The sequence below is a fragment of the Heliconius melpomene genome, chromosome 18 (genome assembly GCF_056956725.1).
Source record: "Heliconius melpomene rosina isolate 202511_hmr_F chromosome 18, ASM5695672v1, whole genome shotgun sequence".
NCBI lineage: Eukaryota > Metazoa > Arthropoda > Insecta > Lepidoptera > Nymphalidae > Heliconius > Heliconius melpomene.
The window spans coordinates 926,051-950,479 of record NC_140406.1 but is presented as its reverse complement, the minus strand read 5'-3'; the positions used below and the strand labels follow the sequence as shown (position 1 = coordinate 950,479).

At 35.7% G+C, this 24,429-nt stretch overlaps 1 protein-coding gene across 1 annotated transcript in view; it reads left to right on the top strand.

Moving 5' to 3' along the window:
* The window catches only part of LOC146529106 (uncharacterized), a 143,863-nt gene that overhangs the window by 34,062 nt on the left and 85,372 nt on the right, over window positions 1-24,429 (top strand). Inside the window, exon 2 of the mRNA XM_085202290.1 lies at window positions 9,967-10,340. Coding sequence (XP_085058416.1) covers window positions 10,000-10,340 — 341 coding nt within the window. The 5' untranslated portion in view covers window positions 9,967-9,999. The remainder of the gene's footprint in view (window positions 1-9,966; window positions 10,341-24,429) is intronic.

The window sequence follows — 24,429 nt, the reverse complement described above, 5'->3', positions numbered from 1 at the left end:
ACCAGAGCGTGAATTCTGCCTACCATATAGAATTATGCAAATATATCACCTCCCACTACGTTACCGAGAACTGGCGCTAATAAAAGTAAACACGCAGTACAAACATACGACACCACAACTCGTTAACCTTAGCCTACACACTTGACTCATCATGTTTAGCATAAATATGTATAGATAGCTACATGCTATGTGTATAGGTGTAACATATATACTAATATACCATTATGGCTATATACCATTGTTTCCGAAACTTTTTCAATTTCTTTATGGGGAGTGGTTACTGACCCCTGGGAATCCCCAAATTCTCTAGGCATTGCGTGTTACGGGGCTGAACTCAACGCCGTGCTTCGCCTCGACACCAGAGAGGTTATTCCTATTTATATTATTTTTTCGTATTTGAGAATTTATGTTCTTTTTTAGAGACTCGAGTTGATCGTATATTTCCGACCAAGTGTTGAGCTATGTTTCGTCACCCACTTCGTTATCACAATGTCGACTCTAAATATATTCTTACTAGCGGACGGGCGCAGCTTCGCTTGCGTATTTAGGGGTGACTTCTAATAAACCATGAAACATGTGTTCAATTAAATACTTTTAATATTCTGAATTTCAAATTTTATAAAAATTGGTCCCGATTTAAAAAAAAATCTATACAAATTTTCAACCCCTTATGTGCACCCTTAGGGGAAGAATTCTAGAAAACCATGAAACATTTGTTCAATTAAATACTTTTAAGAGCCTGAATTTCAAATTTTATAAGAATCGGTGCCGATATATTTTTTTTTCCATACAAACTTTCAACCACTTATTTGTACCCTTAAGGGGAAAATTCTTGAAAACGTTAAAACACGTATTTAATTAAATACTTTTAAAATTCTAAATTTCAAATTTTATAAGAATCGGTGCTGATTTAATATTTTTTCCATACAAACTTTCAACCCCAATTTCACCCCTTTAGAGTTAAAATTTTTCAAAATCCCTTCTTAGTGGATGTCCAGATTACGAAAGTAAACGTCTGTCCAAACTTTACGTTTCTACGCACAGCGGTTACGTCTGTGCGTGCGTCTTACCTCAGTCAGTGAGGACAAGTCCTTTTATGTATATAGATTACTATTTCTTGAGGATGGTTCTGAGTTGTTTGTAGTACGTAGAGTTTGTTAGAAAAGATTATATTTTAAAATACATTCCTTATACATTCCTTTTGTCTTTTAAAGGCTATGGCCCACGCCCATTGCTCATACAATTTGAATTTGATAATAGCACTATAGTTATATCAGTTTTAATTACGTATAAGAAAATAATATATTTTTTTGTTTTAATTTTAAGCTTCATAACTTTTATCCCATATAACAAAATGGACAGACAGAATATTGTGCAGAATAGACACTTCATTGTACAATTACCGGAAAAGTGAGACATTACGGGTGGAGTGGTGGCGCTCAACACCGCACACACAAAAAACACACAAATAAATCACATAAACGATATTCAAGTAGGTAGGTACTAAGAGTTGTTTTTAATTACAGCGCTATATTTATTTTCAACGTCCTTGGATTTGAGTATTTTGGTGCGAGATCAAAATTAGTTACAAGTACATTACGCAGTTGAATCATACCAGTCGTCTGGCCAATTGGTTTGGTTTTCTTATCGTTAAATGAATTAATGGTAAGTAGGTACATGTATTAGAGATGTTTATAAAATAGTAGGATTGCTAGAGTTTTATTTGGGGGAAAATTAAGAAAAAAAATGTTATAATGACCAAATAGAACAGTGTTAGACTGCACATGCGATGATTGTGAATTCGATTCCCACTTCTGGAAATTTTAGCTACATTATTTTAATCTTCCCGCTCTGGCTGATCGTGGCATTAAGTTCAGTCACCTCGTCTGAACCAAGGAATATCTTGACACTAGACGAAAATGAGAAAGCGGAGTGTTTTAACATTAAGTTTTCTCAGCCTATCCTGTTATTCATGCGAGATATAGCATTAAGCTAAAAAATATTACCAAAAATATTATTAAAATTTATTGCAATAAAAAAATATAAAGCTCTGCTTCATTTGATATATAACTTTTGCCATTCACGAAATTCCGCAACAATAGCGGGTTCAGCGACCGACCTGTCCTGTTGTCTTCATATCCACGTAGCTTTGTCCCACTCTTAACCGTTAATCATCTAATTATTTATCTCTTTCACACATGACAAATGGTTTCGCTGTTTTAGTACCGTAAAGAGGTTGTGTATTAAAGTATAGGTACAGTAGTGTAGGTACTTTAGTGTAGGTTTAGCTCTATTGTATTAAAAATATTGTGAAGTGATTGTTAAAGTTAATTTAGTGTAAAGATTACTTTTTAAAGTGATTTTAGATTAGTTTGCCCGCAACTTTGTTTGTCTGGACCTTAAATTGAAATGTGTTCACGTTACAATAACAATTTCTGAAAATCTTTTCTTAGTGCCCTCTATATTTTCCAAGGACCTTGTAAGACAAAGTTTGAATTAAACAAAAACATTAACATTATACATTTGTGCTGAACTTTATTGTCGATGATATTCAAGGAACGTCAAATTAAATGTTTAGAAATATTCCTTAGTACCAGACGTATTTATGTAGGACCATGTATAGAGAGGTTCATGATAGCGGCCAAGGCGAAAGATGTTTGGAATATAGAGAGTTTGTAAACTCTATCATCTTCCAATTCCATTGAAAATGATTGCATAATTGGATTTCCACCTCGGAATTGGTTACGTTTCTGATATTGTCCCACATTAGAGAACAGGTCACTGGATTGGATGTTCTAGACACTGGATTTCCTCTGCCTATCTAACTACATGCCAAGAGCGCCTAAGGCTAAAAATCATAAAAATGTCGTCACTTAGAAATCATAAATGATCTATTCAAGAGATTGGATCTCAATTACAATGAAACCTTTTCCGTCGTCTGTCAAATGGATTTTCGTAATACGATACCCTACATAATTTCTCAGCGGCTGTCGTATCTTGTAGTGGTAGTCTTACTGATCGAGTGGTGCGTAGTTTGTAGAAGGCTAATGTAAGATTTAATTTTTAAAAATATTTCACAGCCAAAAATGAAAAATGGAAATTTATAAATATATCAATAGTAGAGACAAAAGTTTGTCAATTTTTTTAAGGTAATTGTTCGTCTGTCATTCTATATTCGTTTATGTGTATAATCTAATAAACAGCTTAAACAACAATGACAGTCTTATTCTGTAGTAATAGTGGAAATTTAACAGTTTATTTTACAAAATATTTAGTTCTAGTATCTTTTTACCTAAAACTACTTTTTTTTTTTGAAATAAAGTTGTTTTTGATAGACAGAATTATGGAATTTATTTCTCTGCAAAACAACTTTCCCTTTCACTATAATAGTTGTGTACATTGTACATGATCTGAAGTGATAATAGCGTAATTACAACTTCTTTTATACTGTGAAGCATTCTTTCTCATATTTACAAGTGATGAATGAGGAATGGTAATAGGTATGAAATAATGCTTCAAAGTTCGTTACAGTAAAGTTTTTACGTATACAAATACATTAGTTTTTGTTTCATTAAAAATAACCAAGTAGTTATGATTTTACAGGCATTTGAAGCTTGCAAAAATTTCAAATGCCGCTAAGAGTCCCGCGGCCGGCGGTGACGTCACAGGTCTGGCAGAACTCACTAGTCGCCAACGGTGATAGGAGATCTCGCGCAGTACTTTGTTTGTTTGTTACTCGCTTGTGTTTAGTGTTAATACAATTAATTAAAATGGATGAAGGACTCGAAAAAGGTCAATCGGATAACCTACCTGTAATAGATGGATTTATGGTTGCCGATTATTTATCGAAAAATAGTGATTTCGTCGCCGCAGAAGTGCGAGGAGTAAAAATGCGAAGATAAGTTTTGTTGTCTAACTAGTAATATTATGTCAATTTGGGTTATAGATAATAACTATCTTACGTTATTTTATTTGAAATTGTTTATTTAAAACCGTAATGTAACCCAACCTAACTAGTTTCATATTGTAGGTAACGCTATTTGCGTTAAAAGTACCAAACTTTTTATTCAAGTTCAAAGTAGTAAGATTATTTTATAAGTGAAAATAATATAATAATAATATAACTAAATTCATGCAGTAAGTTGAGCATGCACAATTTTTTTTAATGTAGATTTTTAATATTTTTATATATGTATATCTGAATAATATTTTTATTGTGATTATTGAAGATCGGCAAGAGAGAGTTATGGTCATGATGCTATTGCGTACGTATAAGTTAAAAGAGTAGGTTATGTATGTATTGCCAAATATAGATTACAGCAGAACACCGTGCACGTATTAAACTATATTGTTGCAGCTTAGAATGCAATGAAAAGAAGCAATAAGTTTATACGTAATCTGCGAAGATTGTGCTGCCAGCAGAGGTGATTGTAAACATACCATGGCATTTATAATGGGCTACATCGTCGAAGCGACGAGTCTTCAACAACTGCAACTGAGTCTTCTTTTTCTTGGAATTAATCCCGGCGTATGTTGCCAGGGCCTGCCTTCCTGCCTAACCTACTCCACTTTACACGATCTGTAACGTCCTGAGTGGTTCGACCATTGGCACTCATGTCCTGCATCACGACATCCAAACACCGCATTCTTGGGCGTTCGGAGGTCTAGCTCCAGGTACAGGACAGACATAGCAAGGAACTTGCATCCGACATAGTTCCTACGCCGGCGCGCAACGTTGCCATACCATCTTAGGCCACGCTCTTGGAGCTTATCCGCTACGTCATGGACCCCAAGACTACCTCGAATGCGTCAGACCGCAGCATCTTCATTTCCGTGACGTGAAGCTCCTCAGCGTGCCGAGATAGTGCTGGCCAACATTCGCTGCCGTATAATAGAACCAGTCAGATGATGCTCTTATACATCAGCCCGTTGAGCTTGGGTGGTATTCTGCGGTCGCAGACCACACCAATAACCTCCCACCATTTGACCCAGGCAGCGCTTATCCAGCCATGGACATCGTGATTGATGCCTCCAGACTCATGCATAACGGATCCAAGATACTTGAAACTTTTCCAACTTAACTGGCTCAGGACCTATAAGGACATTGCTCGAGTCGAGTATTCCGCCGTTCTCAAGCGCACCCTTCCAGAGGTTCACTTTACGCTCCAGCATTTGTTGCTTCTCTTCAATGAGTGTAATGTCATCGGCATACATCATCAGCCATGGAGGCTGGTCCTGGATGTGAGCCGTGACAGTACACTACAATAAATAAGACCGAACTAAAAGCCGAGCCTTGGTGAAGCCCCTACTGTGATCTAAAAGGTTTGGTGTCGACAACAGCAGTCCTAACCATCGCGAATCGCAAAGCGGGATCGTAGTACATATCTCTGATAATCTCAAAATAGGCCTCAGGGATCCCTTTGGATCGCAATGCCCTCCAAATACATTGACGAGGCACACAGTTAAAGGTCTTCTGCAAATCTACAAAGGCCGCAAATCTAATGCAGAGCTCTCCTTTTTTTTTCCTGTATGCCTCCATGAAAGTTCTGAGTAGTCTCTCCATTAAAGTACTGATTAAGTTTGTGGTAACGCCCAAGCCAAGTCAAGTGTTGTTGGAAAAAATTCAAACTTTCTAGTATCGATACTACAATAAAAATAATCAAAGCTAAAGATTTTGGTACAACACGCCATGAAACCGAGCAGGATAGAACTGTTTTTTTGACAAAGTACTATCAAAACTTCAATATCTTAAAATACAATGCTCACTATTACATTATGTATGTGAAAAAAAAAAGATTTTAAAAATATACCTATATATTATTTATTAAACGAAACTAAATTTGTGGTGGAACGCCAGCTAAAGAAGAGCGCGAACTGCGAATTTTTAACAATTGTGTAGAATCCGGTACTTTTCCTGATTTAATGAAATATAGCAAAATAGTGCCGCTTTACAAAAGTGGAGATAGATTTGAGCCTGGAAATTACAGACCGATTTCTGTTTTGCCATCCTTAAGTAAAATATTTGAAAAAATAATGTTCAACCAGCTCACAATTTTCTTAAATATTAACAATTGTTTCCATAGTGAGCAATATGGTTTCACCAAAGGCAAGTCCACTACGGATGCGGGTGCCGCACTCCTAACGCACATTTATGACGCTTGGGAGAGGTCACAAAATGCAATTGGAGTGTTTTGTGACTTATCTAAAGCCTTTGATTGCGTAGACCATGTAACTCTGTTGTTAAAACTAAAACATTATGGTATACAGGATACTGCCCTTGACCTTATTGCCTCATATCTAAACCAAAGAATCCAGACGGTTAGTATAAATAATGTAAAATCATCTGGATCTCCTCTAAAGATGGGCGTTCCACAAGGATCTATACTTGGTCCTCTTTTATTTCTTATTTATATTAACGATCTGCCTTTTTATGTGAAGAACCTATGTGATATTGTACTTTTCGCGGATGATACCTCATTAATATTTAAGGTTGACCGAAATAAAATAAACTATGACGAAGTGAATAGTGCATTATCGCATATTCTTCGTTGGTTTGATGTTAATAATCTAATGTTAAATGCTAAAAAAACGAAATGCATCGAGTTTGCTTTACCAAATGTAAAAAAACATAATTTTAATCTAATAATTAAAGGAGAACCTCTTAATGTGTCGGAATCAGCTATTTTCTTAGGTGTTACTATAGATTCCAAACTCCAGTGGAACGCTCATCTGGAAGCACTTGCAGATAAACTCAGCTCTGCCGCGTTCGCAATTAAAAAAGTAAGACAAATGACGGACGTTGACACTGCCCGACTAGTCTACCATAGCTATTTCCATAGTATTTTATCTTATGGAATGCTGCTATGGGGCAGTGCTTCAGATATAAATTCAATATTTATCCTCCAAAAAAGAGCCGTAAGATATATTTATAAACTAAGAGCGCGAGATTCTCTGCGAAATGTTTTCAAAGATGCAGGTATTATTACAGTTGCTTCCCAATTTATATACTATAACATTCTCTTTGTCCGACAAAATATACATTGTCATAGTAAACACCAATCATATGATAGAAACGAGAAATAAAGATAAGATTGTTACACCAAGTTTTCGCCTCCAGAAAGTTAATAAATCCTTTATGGGTCTGAGTATACGTGTATATAATAAAATTCCGCAGTGTATTCTTAGCTTGCCACTACAAAAATTTAAAATATCTGTAAAAAAAATTCTAACAAGTAAAGCGTATTACACTGTTCAAGAATATCTAGAGGATAAGCATGTATGGAATTAATGTCTATTGAATGTAATGCAGGATAGCTGTCAGCTAATGTAATAGATTGTACCATTGATTTTGAAAAGAGCAGCTGTTGAGTTTCTTGCCGGCTCTTCTCAGCAGAACTGCCTTCCGAACCGGTGGTAGCTTTTTGTTCATATGTTCATTCGACGATTCAAAAGTGCTTATAATAATTGCCTATTTGAATAAAGAATATTTTGAATTTGAATTTGAATTTGCGAGTGAACGAAGACGAACTGAGCGAGCGAGTTTTGCAAGACCTGTGACGTCACACGAGTCGGTTATGGCCCAACGGAATCTCGCGTCGCGCGCTTACTTTAAAGGACAATATCTCAAAAACTAATAGACGTATCAAAATAATTCTTTCACAAGTATTTTTTGTTTTTAAAAGACAATACGATAAGCTAGAATTTAAAATTAGTGATTATTCTCCATTATGAGTGAGGCGTGAGTTCCGCCATTCAACACGTAACGTATCGAATTGAGGTGAACAGAGCGGTTGACACTAGTTTCCCTCTGCCTATCCTACTACTCTGACTATAAAAATTTTATCTTTCCACCTCATTTGGTTTTTTTTTGGTAATGCGGGATAGAGCGTGGAGCTGTTCTTGTTTGTAATAAATACCCACCACCCGGAGTTAGAATTGATAACCTTCTAGTTTCTACGTGTTACAAAATTATTTTCTACAGTAAAGTGGCATGACAAACCTCTGTTTCGATAATTCAGAATTTTTTGGTATTTTAATAGTGGGAATCGAGTCCACAATTAAAATACCTAAATAATTGTGAAACGTTATAGATATATAATTTACTAGTACGTACGTAACTTAATAACGTGCTAACAAACCACCCCCTCGCGTGCTTTCCCGCGGGAACTATATTAGATCCTCAATCTGACGTTAACGATCTTTTGAGGTAATTTGGTAAAGTTCTACCTTTATATATCTCTTCGGGACGACCAGGGAATTTGGTTATAAAACCTAATTTTAACTCTCATTGTTCTTTTGCCATAGTAACGCAGTGGTATCATGACTATTATTGATGGTTATGGGTTCGATTTGGTCATTATTATGATATCTAAACATTAGTTTTTACTCACGTATTTTGAGGCATATGATCCAGATTTACGTAGAAGTCTAAATAAACTCAGATAGATTTCATTGGGATTGTATACGGGAGATAGGCAACGCATGATGGATATAATTTTTCATCTGTCGAGATTAAATCAAATGGGCTTTAGTTTGGCAACGAAGACAAACCTGATTTTCATGTATATTCTTTTTCATTTAAGTCAGAAATCAGCTTCACGTTGTGTAGGGGAGTGTTAAGACACTCCGTTTCTCACTTTCCACTTACTTCACTTGTTGGAAATTAGAGCGGTGCTTTGTCGGGTTACTAGAATGTTTATTCAAATCAACTTAAGCTAATTGTTACTTATAAAGACCATTTCCTTATTTGGACACAAAAGTTTTTGTAACCGTTTAAGCATACCGGAAATATCCATGCCAGAATGATGAATGAGTTTAGTCGTCAAAATATAATATTACGTTATTGCACACAATGTCGACCCTTATATTTGACAAAGTGGGTATTTAGACCAATAAAATACTTTCGCAAATATCCTTCTACCACCACCTTTATTGAGCCAGAATAAAATCGGGAACAAGCGAAATGACATCCAAAAAAATAGCAGCCATTTTCATTCATATTTTGCGTCGCGTTTCAGCGATTACGTTTTGCGGGAGGTCGTTTTTTTTTAAAGCAATTTAAGCGGCATTTGCTGTACTTTTTGTGGCTAGTTTTAATCGATGTTGCCATTTTTGCCGACGAGGCTGTTTCATTTCCTCTTCTCTTTTGAATGCTTTCCAGAGATTGCTCGAATTACGCAAACAAAATTGGGGCATTTATATTCTTATTAAATATAATTTTGTTAAGGACTTTTATTTTTATGACAAAAATATTCAAAAACTTCAATTGAGGCCGTCATGGCACAACGGCACAACGTCCAAATGTAAACGCGGCGGTTGTGAGTTCAATTCGCACTTCAGATTATTATTTTTTTTTCATTTCCTCGCTTTGGCAACATTTCAACGTACGATGTTGGGTACCGTAATTCAACACGCAACACTTCGAAAATTGAGCGAAAAGTGAGGAAGCGTAAACATATTCAATTCGTCGTTGAAAAAGTAATATTAGTCGAGTGTGCCTGGGAACGTCCTACGTTTTACTATTTTGCAAAAGTGGAGCGAGTGAACGGTGGATACGTTCTCAGTTGAGCACAATGAAAACACAAATTTAATTAAAGTTTGCTAGTGACGTTAGTTGCTGTTAGCTCACTGTAGGATATCTAGATTGAACTAGTTCTGTCGTACCTCAATTGATATGAAGAGGGTTGCTTTCAGTTAAACTATATCTTTAGAAGGATATTTCATATTAAACTTTGAATGTTTTAGATCTATCATCCAAATCATTTTATATTTCAAACTAATTGTCGCCCACAACTTTCTTTGTATATGTAAAATCCCATGTTTTCCCCGTTCCCGTTGAAATTTTGGAAAACTTTTTCTTAATATCTTCTCTACACTCCCTAAACTCTCCAAAGTTTTAGCTTTGAATTGTCCATCATATACATAAATCGTTACGATTCAGAAACTAACGATTTTATTTCTTTACAGATAACCTCTACAATGGTGCAATGACGTGATATAATGCTACTGCAGCAGGCGTCGTCGTCTCCAGGTCCCAGCGGCACTGCCAGCCCCAAATTAGCGCAAAGTCCAAGGCCCAATCCTAGTCCTAACTTTAGTGCGAGACGTACTGGCAGTCCCTTGAGCGATGCTGCCTCGAGTTCTAATAGTCCAAAACTGGGAACGTACAGCCCAAAACTTGGGGCTAGTCCGAAATATGGAAGTCCTCGAATTGGGGGCAGTCCTAGGTTTGAAGGGAAGGGTGCTTTGGAAGATGAAGTCGCTTTGGAGAGACTTCAGACAGAACTAAAAGAAGGTTGGACAGTTCACACGGGGAGGGATGGGAGACTTTATTATTGCAAGTAAGTCTTGTGATAAATTTTGTTTAAATGTTTTTTTCATTATTTTCATTTCATTTAAAATTAAAAAGGGTTTTTATACATTAAAATTTAATAAAAAATATTGTTTTGTACAAACATTTTATTAATTGTTTAAGAATTTTTTTTTATTTAAGTTTTTCTTACAGCAAAATGACAGTTTTTTATATGTCAGATAACTAAAAAGTGTTGGAACATCAAAGTAAATCTGTTTTGTGAAAATCAGCTAATCCTCATATTATCTGCACATGCATCCTTACGCAATTATTGGCTGTCCTCGTTTATGTCTAATGTTCTGCACTTTGCAAGGTTACGGTTGCCTACAATATAACACTTATGTAATATTAGATTTACGCATTAGTATGTGAAATGTCTATATTATGCAATTAACTTAGCGACTCCATTGATAAAAAATTAAAAAAGGAGTGTCACGTTATTTCCTTCATAACGGGGTCGGCAAAGGGGACTTGTGTTAAGACACTGCTTTTACGTCCTCACAATTTTTGAGACATTGCCTATTGAGTAGCGAAACTCAGCGCAACGTGTTGTCTTGTTACCGGAGCGACTTGTTTAGAGCCAGACGCTGTGACGCTTCGCCTCGTAAAAATAAAATGCACTTAAAAAACCGTAACAGCCAAATAGCTTAGAAACTATTAAATAATCAATTTTCAATTGGTGTAGATTAGGTATGCCAGTAACCTGTCCCAACAAACCAAGGCGTAGCAGAGGAAGCGGGTCATACAGGCGAATGAATTCGTTCCGTTTGTGAATAGTTCCTGCCGTTTATCGTTCATTTGCAACGTGCTGACTGCTGACCGACAGTGTAGGGCTGTCTACGAAATCTTAATTTGTTCATTTTAAATATAGGCTATATATAATTGGTTTTAATAATATAAGTATTGAAGTTCAATTTAAGTCGGAAAAACGAAATATATTATTCACAATGTTCGTGGGTTTGTATCACACTCGGGAATCTAATTATTATTATTATCCTGGTCTTGTACAAAAGGCAACAATACTTACTGTTTCGTCCATCAACATTACAATGTTTCGATAATTGGGCGGATAGTGTCTAATACTAGGTTTCCTAAGCCTACCCTGCTGTCACGGTGTGTGTTATGACTGTGTAGTTTGAAATGAGTAAAAAATCAATAAACGTATGTTTGTATCTCACATAGCCAATAAAATTTGCTTTTGCGAAAGCGAAGAAATCAATATAATTGTATTTAAAATATTATTTAAAGAAATCTTTTAATACCAATAAAATTGACAACCTTGCGCAAAGGAAACAGCTTTTACAATTGAATTGGGAATCGCCGAGTTATAGCCTTGTACGGAGTTTAGATGCTATGTGCGACTAGAGACGGGAGCAATATCGCACTTGTGCTCGCGCTCGCTACAAGCGACTACAAGTACACTGTGTACGAATTGAATCACTGCCGTCGAGTGTTTTACAAACAATCGGAGAGGAAAATGAAACTTAGTTAAAGTTCTGAAATGGAGAAACGTTTGGATTCATTTGGCAGTTCAAATTGTATATCTATACATATATTAGTAGTTAGTATTAGAGGTCTGTTGGTTGTGCGCACTGATAACAAGACAAAGCGGGGCGTTGAAAGACGCCACTAAGCTAAATTGAGAATTACTTCTTCTTTACTTTAAATATTAAGTGGTGCGTGGGAAAGAGAGTGACTTAACTCAAAATTCCTTCCCTTCATTCCTAAATACTTCTTTTCCCGAGTGGCAATCGAACCCACGACCTGCGTCACACTTAGACTGTGTAAATCACTAAGATCTCAATCTGCTACCTCCTTATTCCCTAACAAAGACAAATAATTGGCCGTCTCTTAAGAAACAAACTAAATCGCTTTATCTTCAAAGCGCAAAGGAACTAACAATCGAGTGTTTTCTCCATGTTAGAAGAGAACGCAACTTTGTTAGAAGTTTTCCTTTGTTACTACTCGAGTAGAGCCACTTTTGTATTTTGTTAAAAGTTTATTATTTTTTTCTATAAAAGGCCTTTCAGAATCATTTTTTTTTATTTAAATATGCTGTATCCCGTACCTAACAGGGTAGGCAGAAGGAACCTGAGAGCCTAACGTTAAGTCACTCCGTTTCCATTAAAGCACTTCGCCGAGTTATTAATGCATTAGATTTTGAATGGCGGAACTCAACGCCGCAGCTTTGCCTTGTGTTTTTTTTATCACAGCGAGGAAATGAAAATATTAAATATTTCCTTTCCCCGAATAGAAATCGAACAGACAACCGTCGCGTCTACAGCCATAGGCCTGTGCCACTACGCCACGACGATCTTTATTTTAACAAGTTATTTATTATGATAGTGTTTAACAGACTTACGTTGCATTACAATTGTAAAGTCACTTCTCAATATTATAATGCAATAGTAATTTACGTCATTATAACCAACAATGGTGGGAAAATAATGGAGGTCGGTGGTCTAGTTGTTTAATAATTTAGTTTGAATATTACGTTGATTATGAAATATTATGTCTAACAATGGAAGATGGTATGAGTAACAAGTTACTTTTGCTTTTACACGACGTTAAGTTCCGCCTCAACACGCAATGTCACGATCACTTCACTTAATCTTTCTATATATTTTAATCACTTCAAAATACCCACAAAGTTAAACTAAGTATACAAAACAAAAAATCTAACAAATTACAGGCTGTTTCAAAAAAACACGTAGATAAGTAAGAGAAAGTCCGTTTTAATATTCATGCCGTGAAACCTCGTGTCGCTGTCACGCCGCCACGAGCTATCATATAAAAGTAATAAGACAGCATTGTCCTTACCCGACGTGACACTCGCACTGGATTTTTATATGAAAAAAAAGAGGTGGTTTCGTTGAACGCACTAATATCAAAAATCTTTTTGTATTAAATACTCCGTTGAGCGAGGCTCTCCGTTAAGAGTTTGAAAATATCCAACCAAATATTGTGAACCTGCGACCAGAGCTATCTCCCGCTTATTGTCATGTGTCATACATAACTCTTATTTATTTTCATTTGACAACACAGGCGTAGCTGCACGTACAACTTAGTATACAAAATTCATTGAATTGCCCAAAATGAGATTTGCGCTTCGATGCTGCGGGGTTGAGTTCCGCCATTCAAAACCCAACTCAAGAATTTGGTGGAAAATGAGGATTGGAAGTGTTCTAATTGGTACGAAGTGTCTTAGCACTAGGCTCCCTCTGTCTACCTATGTGCCGGATATAGTGTGAAATTAATAAAAAAAAGTAAGATTGAACCTACAAAGTCCTACTTATTGAAATAAGTTAAAACAACATACGAAGTTAATTAAAAGCTCCCATTCAGTTCAGCTACATTTTGTTTGAGTAACTCACTGTTATCCTAATCTCATATATTGTTTATATTAATACCATTCGCACACTCTAGCGTACATTGAACATTCGAAATTATAATTTACGACGGTAGTAAATCATTACAGTTTTAATAATGTTTACATTTAACTGGTTTCATTTAGTGTATTTGTTTTTTCAACTTTATTTTAACATCTTGACGCTGTATCCTGCACGTAGCAGGGGAGGAACTCAACATAGCGTTTTATTTTTATACCAGAGCAAAAAAATAATTCATTAGTCCATGTAGAAATCGAACCCACAACCGCGACATAGGAAATACGTTGAAAATATAAAAAACTAATTCAAACTATTCCTCTTATAGTGCAAGTGAACTCCGCATATTTAGCCCAAGCAAACTTTACAGTCCGATGTAAACTAAAACGTTAGTAAGCAGACTTCCGCTTAATATCAGAGTGGCGATGGCGGCGGAGTTAAAATAAACACAGTTCGCAGTTACAATGGGCGCGTCGCGCGTGCTTGACACGGAAGATGTGGGTCGAACTGCGCAACCGGTGCCGGCGCTGGTGCCGGTGACGTAACTGGTCGATCTCTTTTGTTTATCAACACACTGCTATGTTCTCAATATACTATGATTTGGAGCTCTTGAGAAAGGTTTGAGGTGAAACGTAGTGTCTTAACACTGTTCTTTGTCATGGTGTAAATATATGGCAGGTGCTTGAACCAAAAAAAAAAATTTTATGAAGGTAAAAAAATGTTAGATACCCACTTGGGGAATTAATTAATTTTATTTCTTCTCTCTAGCGCCGCTAAGTTCCCCCACTCAACATTATCTTCCAGAGTGAGGAAATGAAAATAACTCATTCCCGAGTGGGAATCGAACCCACAACCGTCGCGTTTACAGTCAGACACTATGCTACGACGGCTTGACTCCATATGTTGCAAATCTAAATATTCTTTACATGTAGAGTTGCAAGGCATGGAAGCCAGACAGTCAAAGTAAGTAAATAAATCTATAACCAACTGAAAGTAACTGAATGTATTAACTTCGACTTTAGAAAGTAAAAGGCTCGTGAAACAGTCGTCTATCGTATAAAGATTCCTGACACGTGTTGATCGTGACGTGAATGTAAAAAGAATTCTTTGAAACACTACTTATTTTTTGTAAAAAAAAGTAAAAAAAAAATTTTAAGTTAAACGGTTTTATATTGCAGATAAATGTACTAAAAGCTAAAAAATAATTTCATAGAAATTATGATTACTAAAATTTAATCGTGGGGCACGTCCAATATCTACAATTGAAAGACATAGCGTGAGACTTCACCCACCTAGTGGTAAGTAGCAAGTGTCCCCACGATTTTATTTTAGTAATCATAATTTCTATGAAATTATTTTTTAGCTTTTAGTACATTTATCTGCAATATAAAACCGTTTAACTTAAATTTTTTTTTTTACTTTTTTATTTTTAAGTTTTTAGTTTTTATTTCTCATGCTATTCAATTCGTTGAAATGAGGCTCGATGTCTCATTATTGCAAGGTTAATGGAGAATGTTACGAACGACCCCCCCAGAGGTCCAATAGAGGGACAAGGCTATGTACAACAAGATGTGCCTGAATCTTGAGGGGAAAACGCTAACGACATATCATTTTTATCCACCTAGTGCCATACAGTTCTCGGCGCGCTTTTACCTTTTACCTTGGGTGGTACCCCTAGCGACGTATCATTTTTAGGCACCCTATAGCCACACAGTCCTCGACAGGATACCAGATCTTGACTTAGGTGGGAGATTCATATTGTAATTGTGTATAGTATACTGTATTATACTTACCAAGCCCTTTATTTTGATACCCATATTGATGGGATTGAAAACTACATTATCCGCCATTTTGTAGCAGTGGCCATCTTTGATTTTGATTTTGTATAGTGCACTGAATTCTACTTGACAAGCCCTTTCATTTGATACCCATATTGATGGGATCGAAAAAACTAACTTGTCCGCCATCTTGTAGCGGCGGCCATCTTGGATTTTGATTTTGTATAGTCCACTGAATTCTGCTTGACAAGCCCTTTCATTTGATACCCGTATTGATAGGATTGAAAAAAACTAACTTGTCCGCCATCTTATAGTGGCGGCCATCTTGGATTTTGATTTTGTATAGTCCACTGAATTCTACTTGACAAGCCCTTTCATTTGATATCCATATTGATGGGATTGAAAAAAACTAAGTTGTCCGCCATCTTGTAGCGGCGGCCATCTTGAATTCACAATAATATTGAGTATGGATAATTGTATTGTCACCAGAATCAAAGGCGTATACCAAATTTCAGATCAATCGGTTAACGAGAAGAGGGTTAAATTTCAATTACTAAATTTGACCCAAACAAACAAACAAACGGGGTGAGCTAAATAAAACCGTTTAAAAAGTACTTTTTTCGTAATATTATGCAATGATTACTGCCAAAAAAGTGAGTTGTGTTTACTGTGAGTTTAAAGTGAGTTTACTGTCCAGTTGCGGAACTTAACGGCGCACTTTAGCTAACAAAGCCAGAAAAATAAAAGAAAATCGCTAAACTAATTCAAATTTACATTTTTCACACAAGCAATGACACTAAGTGTTTTATCGAACCTAACGTCGCACTCTGTTTGGCTGGGCTATAAAAATGATAATGTTTTAAAAATAAATATTTCCCCCAAGAGTGTAGTCAGGCAGGCGACGACGGCGTCAAAAGTACTCTTCAGATACTCGGCGTTGGAACTCCTGTATTTTTTTCTTTTATTAGAATCAACTTTACACTATTCTAACGTGTCATTTTGTGACGACAAATTCGTAAAACTACTCGTGTGGTTGCGCTAGATTGACAATACTAAATCTTCAATAATTAGTCACTCTTTTATTTTTTTTCGGCTAACTTTAAAAAATGTTTGTTAATAAAATGTGTATTATTATTTAGTATAAATATAGCGGCGTTAAGTTCCGCCAATCATCAATACTACCGCTCAATTTCTAAAATCTTAAATTCGGGCAGAAAGGAAAGACTAGTCTTGACATTCTGTTCTCTACTTACTTTGCTATATGCGAGATGAAGCCTGAAGCTAGAGTAACTAACCAATGTGCGTTACGCTACGCTAATTAGCAACAAATACCTAATAGAAAAGTAAAATAACAAATACCTAGTAGAAAAGTAACAAATAAGTACTGGTCTTTGCCACTGAGAAGTAAGTCACGGGAAGTACAATTTATAAAAGTTGATAAACCTAAGTTTGCGGGCGCATTAAATGGACACTTATTTGTATGAAATGGACTAGGAAGTAAGTAATATTGTTTTTTATTAGTAATATTTACAATATTTTGTCATACCAAATTTCATAATTCTAGATCAAAAGGAATAAGTGAAACATTCCCATGGGTTTTGATTGTAAGCTGCAAACGTCACATAATATGCGGCATAAGCGAAGCATAAAAGAACGTATCTTTGGATTGCGTTGACATAGAAGTTTGATTTTGTCGGTGCTCCAAGGAACTGTAGATTATTTGATATTTGTTTCATCTTAATAACCGTGGGGCATGTTCTTGAGAAGTTGCGAAAAGGATTTTGACAGATGAGCGGAGAAGTAGACGGACAATAAAGTGAGTTATAATCAGCTTTGCGGTTTTGCTGCATAGCGGGGTAGGCAGAAAGAACCTAATCTAAGATCTTCCGTTTTCTACTTTCTGCTCAATTTTTGAGATATTGCGTATTTTGTGGCGAAACTCAACGCCATTCTATGACACACTACGTGAGCGAGGAATTATCAAACATTTGTTGAGAATACTGCCAACAAAGTGATCCTGTATTCCATTTTATTTCTTTTGAGATATGGAACGCTAAAAACATTAAAAGCTATATATTTTGAAACTTTAGCATTGTTATTACTAATTATAGCGACAATGAAAGTGGTCAGAGCGCTTGTTTTATAATCATAGAGAGTTGTAACAAAGGCTCCGCGATGAATACGAAATGACTCAATTATATTCGTATTATGTTAATTAAAACTATTTAAATTTAAGGCTAATTTCAATTAGGTAATACTTAGTTTTTTTTTGCATAAAATATTTTTTTTTTCATCGTCCCACTCCACTCCCACACCGGATATAAAAATTTCACCTAACAATGTTGAGGCCATCGTCACACATGTGATTGTACACGATGGTTGAAGGTTCGATACCCACTCAGGCAAATGATTATATTTTTAGTATTTCCAAGTCTCGTTAGACAAAGTACTGCGTTTACGTTTCCTTCCGCCACTGAACATACCCCTAAAATAGTGTGTACCCCTTGCCTATTTTTGAAAAAGCGTGAATCTTCTTGTTTTTGTGAAGAAAAATACTTTATTATTACATTTTATATCCTCGGTGTATTTTTGAACTCCCTACCAATTGAACAGTTGGCGATCTAAGGCACGATTTAAATACAGGTAAATAAAGTAAACCCAATAAGAAATGGCTACGTATAATAGTCGTATGTATCCGAGTCTCGTCGACTATTACGTGACGATTATCCTAAGCGTATCGTTTAGAACTAACGATAATTAACGAACTATATGTATTTTGTATTCCGCTCATTTCCGGCCGACCCCGTTCTTGGTTGTTTATTTTAAGTACACAAATAAAGTGGAAGTGCTTTACGCTATTTACAACACGGTAGACCTGCACATACCAGTAGGCAGAGGGAACTTTACGACACTACCATTCTCTGTCTGGAATAGCGGAACTCGCCGCTGCGCTTTAAGAGACCAGACCAGAGCGAAGAAATGAAGTATTTAATATTTTCACTCATTTAAATATTAAATATTACATTTCTTCTATTGGAAAACTAACCCACATTCTCTCGCGTTTACAGTCGCACGCTTGTGCCCCTGCGCCACGACCGCCCTAGAGAGAGTGTGTATGGTATGATATCTGTTTATTATAATTTCGACCTATTTCCCATATTCCATTGTTCAAACAAAATAAATAAATTTATCCAAGAATAAGTATATAATTTCATACAACTGTAAGATCATTATAATCTCATGTTTTTCTAATAACATACATACATACATACATATGTCAACAAAGAAACACTGTGGCTCTGTGGTAGCATGTGGTCGCGGTTTGCACAAAGCGTAATCACTCAACCCAGATGAGATGAAAGGATGCTGTGTTTTATCTCACGAGTTGTGGCCCGCGACTTCGTTTGCGTGGACTTTTTAATGTGAAATCCTGTTTTTTTTTCGTTTTCGTAGAAATGTCTTATACAGTGATATCAGTCGTCGCGCAGGGGCACACGATTGCCACTGTGAGTAGGTCCGATACCCATACGAGGAACTGAAATATTTAATATTTCCCTTTTCCTCTGGTAAAGAGGTAAAGTGCGGTATTGAGTTCTGTCACTCAACAGGCAATGCCTCCAGAACACAGCAGAAAGTAAGGAACGGAAATATCTTAATAAGAGCGGAGTTTCCCAGGATCTCCCTGTCTATCATGCTATAAGCGGGACAAACTGAATTGTGTTTGTTATAATCTTTAATTCCTTATCCTTTAATATTCACAAAGCTTTTTAAGAGGTAAACTAAGAGAAACTAATAATATATCATCCTATCATTTATCTCCGAATTTTATAGTAAAAAAATCGCAAGTTTTTTGCGTTGATTTTCAAACATAAAATGAAATATTCCATTTTTTTCATTACTATATGAAATAGGGAAACGCTCACTCCACTACCACTTGTACTCCCTAACGTACCTATATGCCCAATTTCAATTTTTTAATTAGTTTTCTTCCAGTACTTTCTATTTTACGTAGCCTGCCAGTAACTCGGCAAGAAAAGAGATGTAGGTCATTTATAGAATTTCTGTTTTGGAAGTAAAGCCTGGATAATGTAATGCTTAACTATGCTATACCAATGTAGTTCTAAAAATAGTACCTAATTCTCGTGGATGGATGTTCCTCTATTCTTCATTATATTCGCAAAAAATTGTATCAAAATTGACCTGTAAAACAACAAACCGTACGTTACAATTATAACATAAAGGCGTTCATTACATTAATGGAGTACATAAAATGTTGAAGCAACAAGGAACAATGAATTCATCCTTACTTCTTGACATAATTTTTTAAATGTATTTTTTGTATATGTATATAAAAAAACGTATTTAAGAGGAGACAAATGAGTGATACGTCACTTGTTTAATTTTTCCGATGATTAGACTACAATATTATCAGTGTATGAACATTGAAAATATATTTTTAGCTTCACATTTATTTCATAGCGGGGCAGGCAAAAAAAACTAGTGTCCACATATCCCGCCTCCGCCATCCATCTAAGATAGTACGGTCAGACATTCGTCTATCAACTACATTTGATAGTATCAATATTAGTAGATAACATTTTCATTAAAAAAAATATAAAAGACAATCAAATTTCACATTAAATCTAATAACTGTCTTCAATTGATCATCTAACCAAGAAAGCAAAAAGTTTTAATTCATTTTCTTTTTCTTTATTCTGTTCTAAAAGTCTCATAAAAATGTTTATACTGTATCTATGTATATAAAACTCTGTAACCGCTTAGCGTCGACTTAATGAAAGCCCGTTTTAATATACTCGCGGATATTATTCACTCAAACGTGTCTCATTTCGACGCAACAAGGACGGACTGTTGCGTGAGCAGATGGAACTTTAAGGATAGAGAAGAATATATTTATTGTATCTTTAAATGCCATTGTTGGGAATTTTAGGTCTTTTGAAATACTTATAAAATTAGAACATAGCTAGATTTGAACTTGCGCCTGTTAACCATACGTCCTCATCAAGCCGTAGAAATTCTTGTATGCTTGATGCAAGTCACAGTTAAAAAAAGGTATAACTTAAACTATTGAGATAGTTGTGACCACGAGAGAAGTTAGAGATAATTAGATAATTATAAGCGAGGTGGCGAAAGTTCTTACTCATTAATTTTTTGCCCAATCAACTTGCCCGCGTATATCAGGGTATGCAGAGGGAAATTAATGTTATAACGTTCGTTTTCGACCTGTCACCCGATTTTCGAGACATTGCGTCTTGAGCTGCGGAACTCAACACCACGCTTTGTCTTATTACTAGAGCAAAAAAAATAAAATAATTATTTTTGTCTAGTGGTAATTGAACACACATCCGTCACATTTACAGTTCGACCCTATATTTATTAATTGAATGAAAACATCTTTAAGCATCCTCAGTCTTCAAGCCCTCCTGTGTTCTCCTCTGTAAACGTGAAGATTATAGGTGGATTACTGATGCGGGGAGAGCGGGCGGAGTGTCTCAGCAATTAGTGCTATACGCGAGATACAGCATGAAGTTAAAAATAAATGCGAATGTATCGTTATATACACAACCTAGTTATTCTACATGCAAAAATAGGTGAAGGGTATACTGAAAATATAGAGAAAGGTTAGTTTAGACGCTTTCATCGCGATGTGTGTAGTCAGTGGTATATAGCGGTATTCATGTTACAGCGACATTGAACTCTGGAATATATAAATTCATGTTAGAGAAGTGTCAAATGTTTTATGAGTGTAAAGTTCCAATATTATAGATATTTTAATGTTTGGTAACACGTCAGTCAGAGGGAACGTAGTGTTAAGGCACCTCTTTTCCCAAGCACAGCCCTGTTTTGAAACATTGCGTGGAACTTAATTAAACAGATTTGGTGATAGCACTCTAACAGGATCTAATTTATCGTATTAATTCGTTTCTCAGCCACATCTTAGTAGCAGTAGTTAATACATGGGATTGTGAAGTCATGTCACAACAGATCCCCATTCTTCACTCAATGGTGGGATTGCAGGCATTGAACTCTAATTGATTTTACTTTCAAATCTGTTACTACCTATATATCTTATATTAAAAAATAACTTCACTTCACGCTTTATCTCTAGCGGTGCAGTCAGAAAGAACTACATTAAAACTATGTTAAGAAATGTCCATTCATAACTGATTTCTTTCCTGAAATAATCATGAAATATCAACGTTTTGCTGTAAATATGTCAACAACACTTAATAAAAAAGTAAAAAAAAAATTTTAAGTTAAACGGTTTTATATTGCAGATAAATGTACTAAAAGCTAAAAAATAATTTCATAGAAATTATGATTACTAAAATAAAATCGTGGGGCACGTCCAATATCTACAATTGAAAGACATAGCGTGAGACTTCACCCACCTAGTGGTAAGTAGCAAGTGTCCCCACGATTTTATTTTAGTAATCATAATTTCTATGAAATTATTTTTTAGCTTTTAGTACATTTATCTGCAATATAAAACCGTTTAACTTAAAATTTTTTTTTTACTTTTTTATTTTTAAGTTTTTAGTTTTTATTTCTCATGCTATTCAATTCGTTGAAATGAGGCTCGATGTCTCATTATTGCAAGGTTAATGGAGAATGTTACGAACGACCCCCCCAGAGGTCCAATAGAGGGACAAGGCTATGTACAACAAGATGTGCCTGAATCTTGAGGGGAAAACGCTAACGACATATCATTTTTATCCACCTAGTGCCATACAGTTCTCGGCGCGCTTTTACCTTTTACCTTGGGTGGTACCCCTAGCGACGTATCATTTTTAGGCACCCTATAGCCACACAGTCCTCGACAGGATACCAGATCTTGACTTAGGTGGGAGATTCATATTGTAATTGTGTATAGTATACTGTATTATACTTACCAAGCCCTTTATTTTGATACCCATATTGATGGGATTGAAAACTACATTATCCGCCATTTTGTAGCAGTGGCCATCTTTGATTTTGATTTTGTATAGTGCACTGAATTCTACTTGACAAGCCCTTTCATTTGATACCCATATTGATGGGATCGAAAAAACTAACTTGTCCGCCATCTTGTAGCGGCGGCCATCTTGGATTTTGATTTTGTATAGTCCACTGAATTCTGCTTGACAAGCCCTTTCATTTGATACCCGTATTGATAGGATTGAAAAAAACTAACTTGTCCGCCATCTTATAGTGGCGGCCATCTTGGATTTTGATTTTGTATAGTCCACTGAATTCTACTTGACAAGCCCTTTCATTTGATATCCATATTGATGGGATTGAAAAAAACTAAGTTGTCCGCCATCTTGTAGCGGCGGCCATCTTGAATTCACAATAATATTGAGTATGGATAATTGTATTGTCACCAGAATCAAAGGCGTATACCAAATTTCAGATCAATCGGTTAACGAGAAGAGGGTTAAATTTCAATTACTAAATTTGACCCAAACAAACAAACAAACGGGGTGAGCTAAATAAAACCGTTTAAAAAGTACTTTTTTCGTAATATTATGCAATGATTACTGCCAAAAAAGTGAGTTGTGTTTACTGTGAGTTTAAAGTGAGTTTACTGTCCAGTTGCGGAACTTAACGGCGCACTTTAGCTAACAAAGCCAGAAAAATAAAAGAAAATCGCTAAACTAATTCAAATTTACATTTTTCACACAAGCAATGACACTAAGTGTTTTATCGAACCTAACGTCGCACTCTGTTTGGCTGGGCTATAAAAATGATAATGTTTTAAAAATAAATATTTCCCCCAAGAGTGTAGTCAGGCAGGCGACGACGGCGTCAAAAGTACTCTTCAGATACTCGGCGTTGGAACTCCTGTATTTTTTTCTTTTATTAGAATCAACTTTACACTATTCTAACGTGTCATTTTGTGACGACAAATTCGTAAAACTACTCGTGTGGTTGCGCTAGATTGACAATACTAAATCTTCAATAATTAGTCACTCTTTTATTTTTTTTCGGCTAACTTTAAAAAATGTTTGTTAATAAAATGTGTATTATTATTTAGTATAAATATAGCGGCGTTAAGTTCCGCCAATCATCAATACTACCGCTCAATTTCTAAAATCTTAAATTCGGGCAGAAAGGAAAGACTAGTCTTGACATTCTGTTCTCTACTTACTTTGCTATATGCGAGATGAAGCCTGAAGCTAGAGTAACTAACCAATGTGCGTTACGCTACGCTAATTAGCAACAAATACCTAATAGAAAAGTAAAATAACAAATACCTAGTAGAAAAGTAACAAATAAGTACTGGTCTTTGCCACTGAGAAGTAAGTCACGGGAAGTACAATTTATAAAAGTTGATAAACCTAAGTTTGCGGGCGCATTAAATGGACACTTATTTGTATGAAATGGACTAGGAAGTAAGTAATATTGTTTTTTATTAGTAATATTTACAATATTTTGTCATACCAAATTTCATAATTCTAGATCAAAAGGAATAAGTGAAACATTCCCATGGGTTTTGATTGTAAGCTGCAAACGTCACATAATATGCGGCATAAGCGAAGCATAAAAGAACGTATCTTTGGATTGCGTTGACATAGAAGTTTGATTTTGTCGGTGCTCCAAGGAACTGTAGATTATTTGATATTTGTTTCATCTTAATAACCGTGGGGCATGTTCTTGAGAAGTTGCGAAAAGGATTTTGACAGATGAGCGGAGAAGTAGACGGACAATAAAGTGAGTTATAATCAGCTTTGCGGTTTTGCTGCATAGCGGGGTAGGCAGAAAGAACCTAATCTAAGATCTTCCGTTTTCTACTTTCTGCTCAATTTTTGAGATATTGCGTATTTTGTGGCGAAACTCAACGCCATTCTATGACACACTACGTGAGCGAGGAATTATCAAACATTTGTTGAGAATACTGCCAACAAAGTGATCC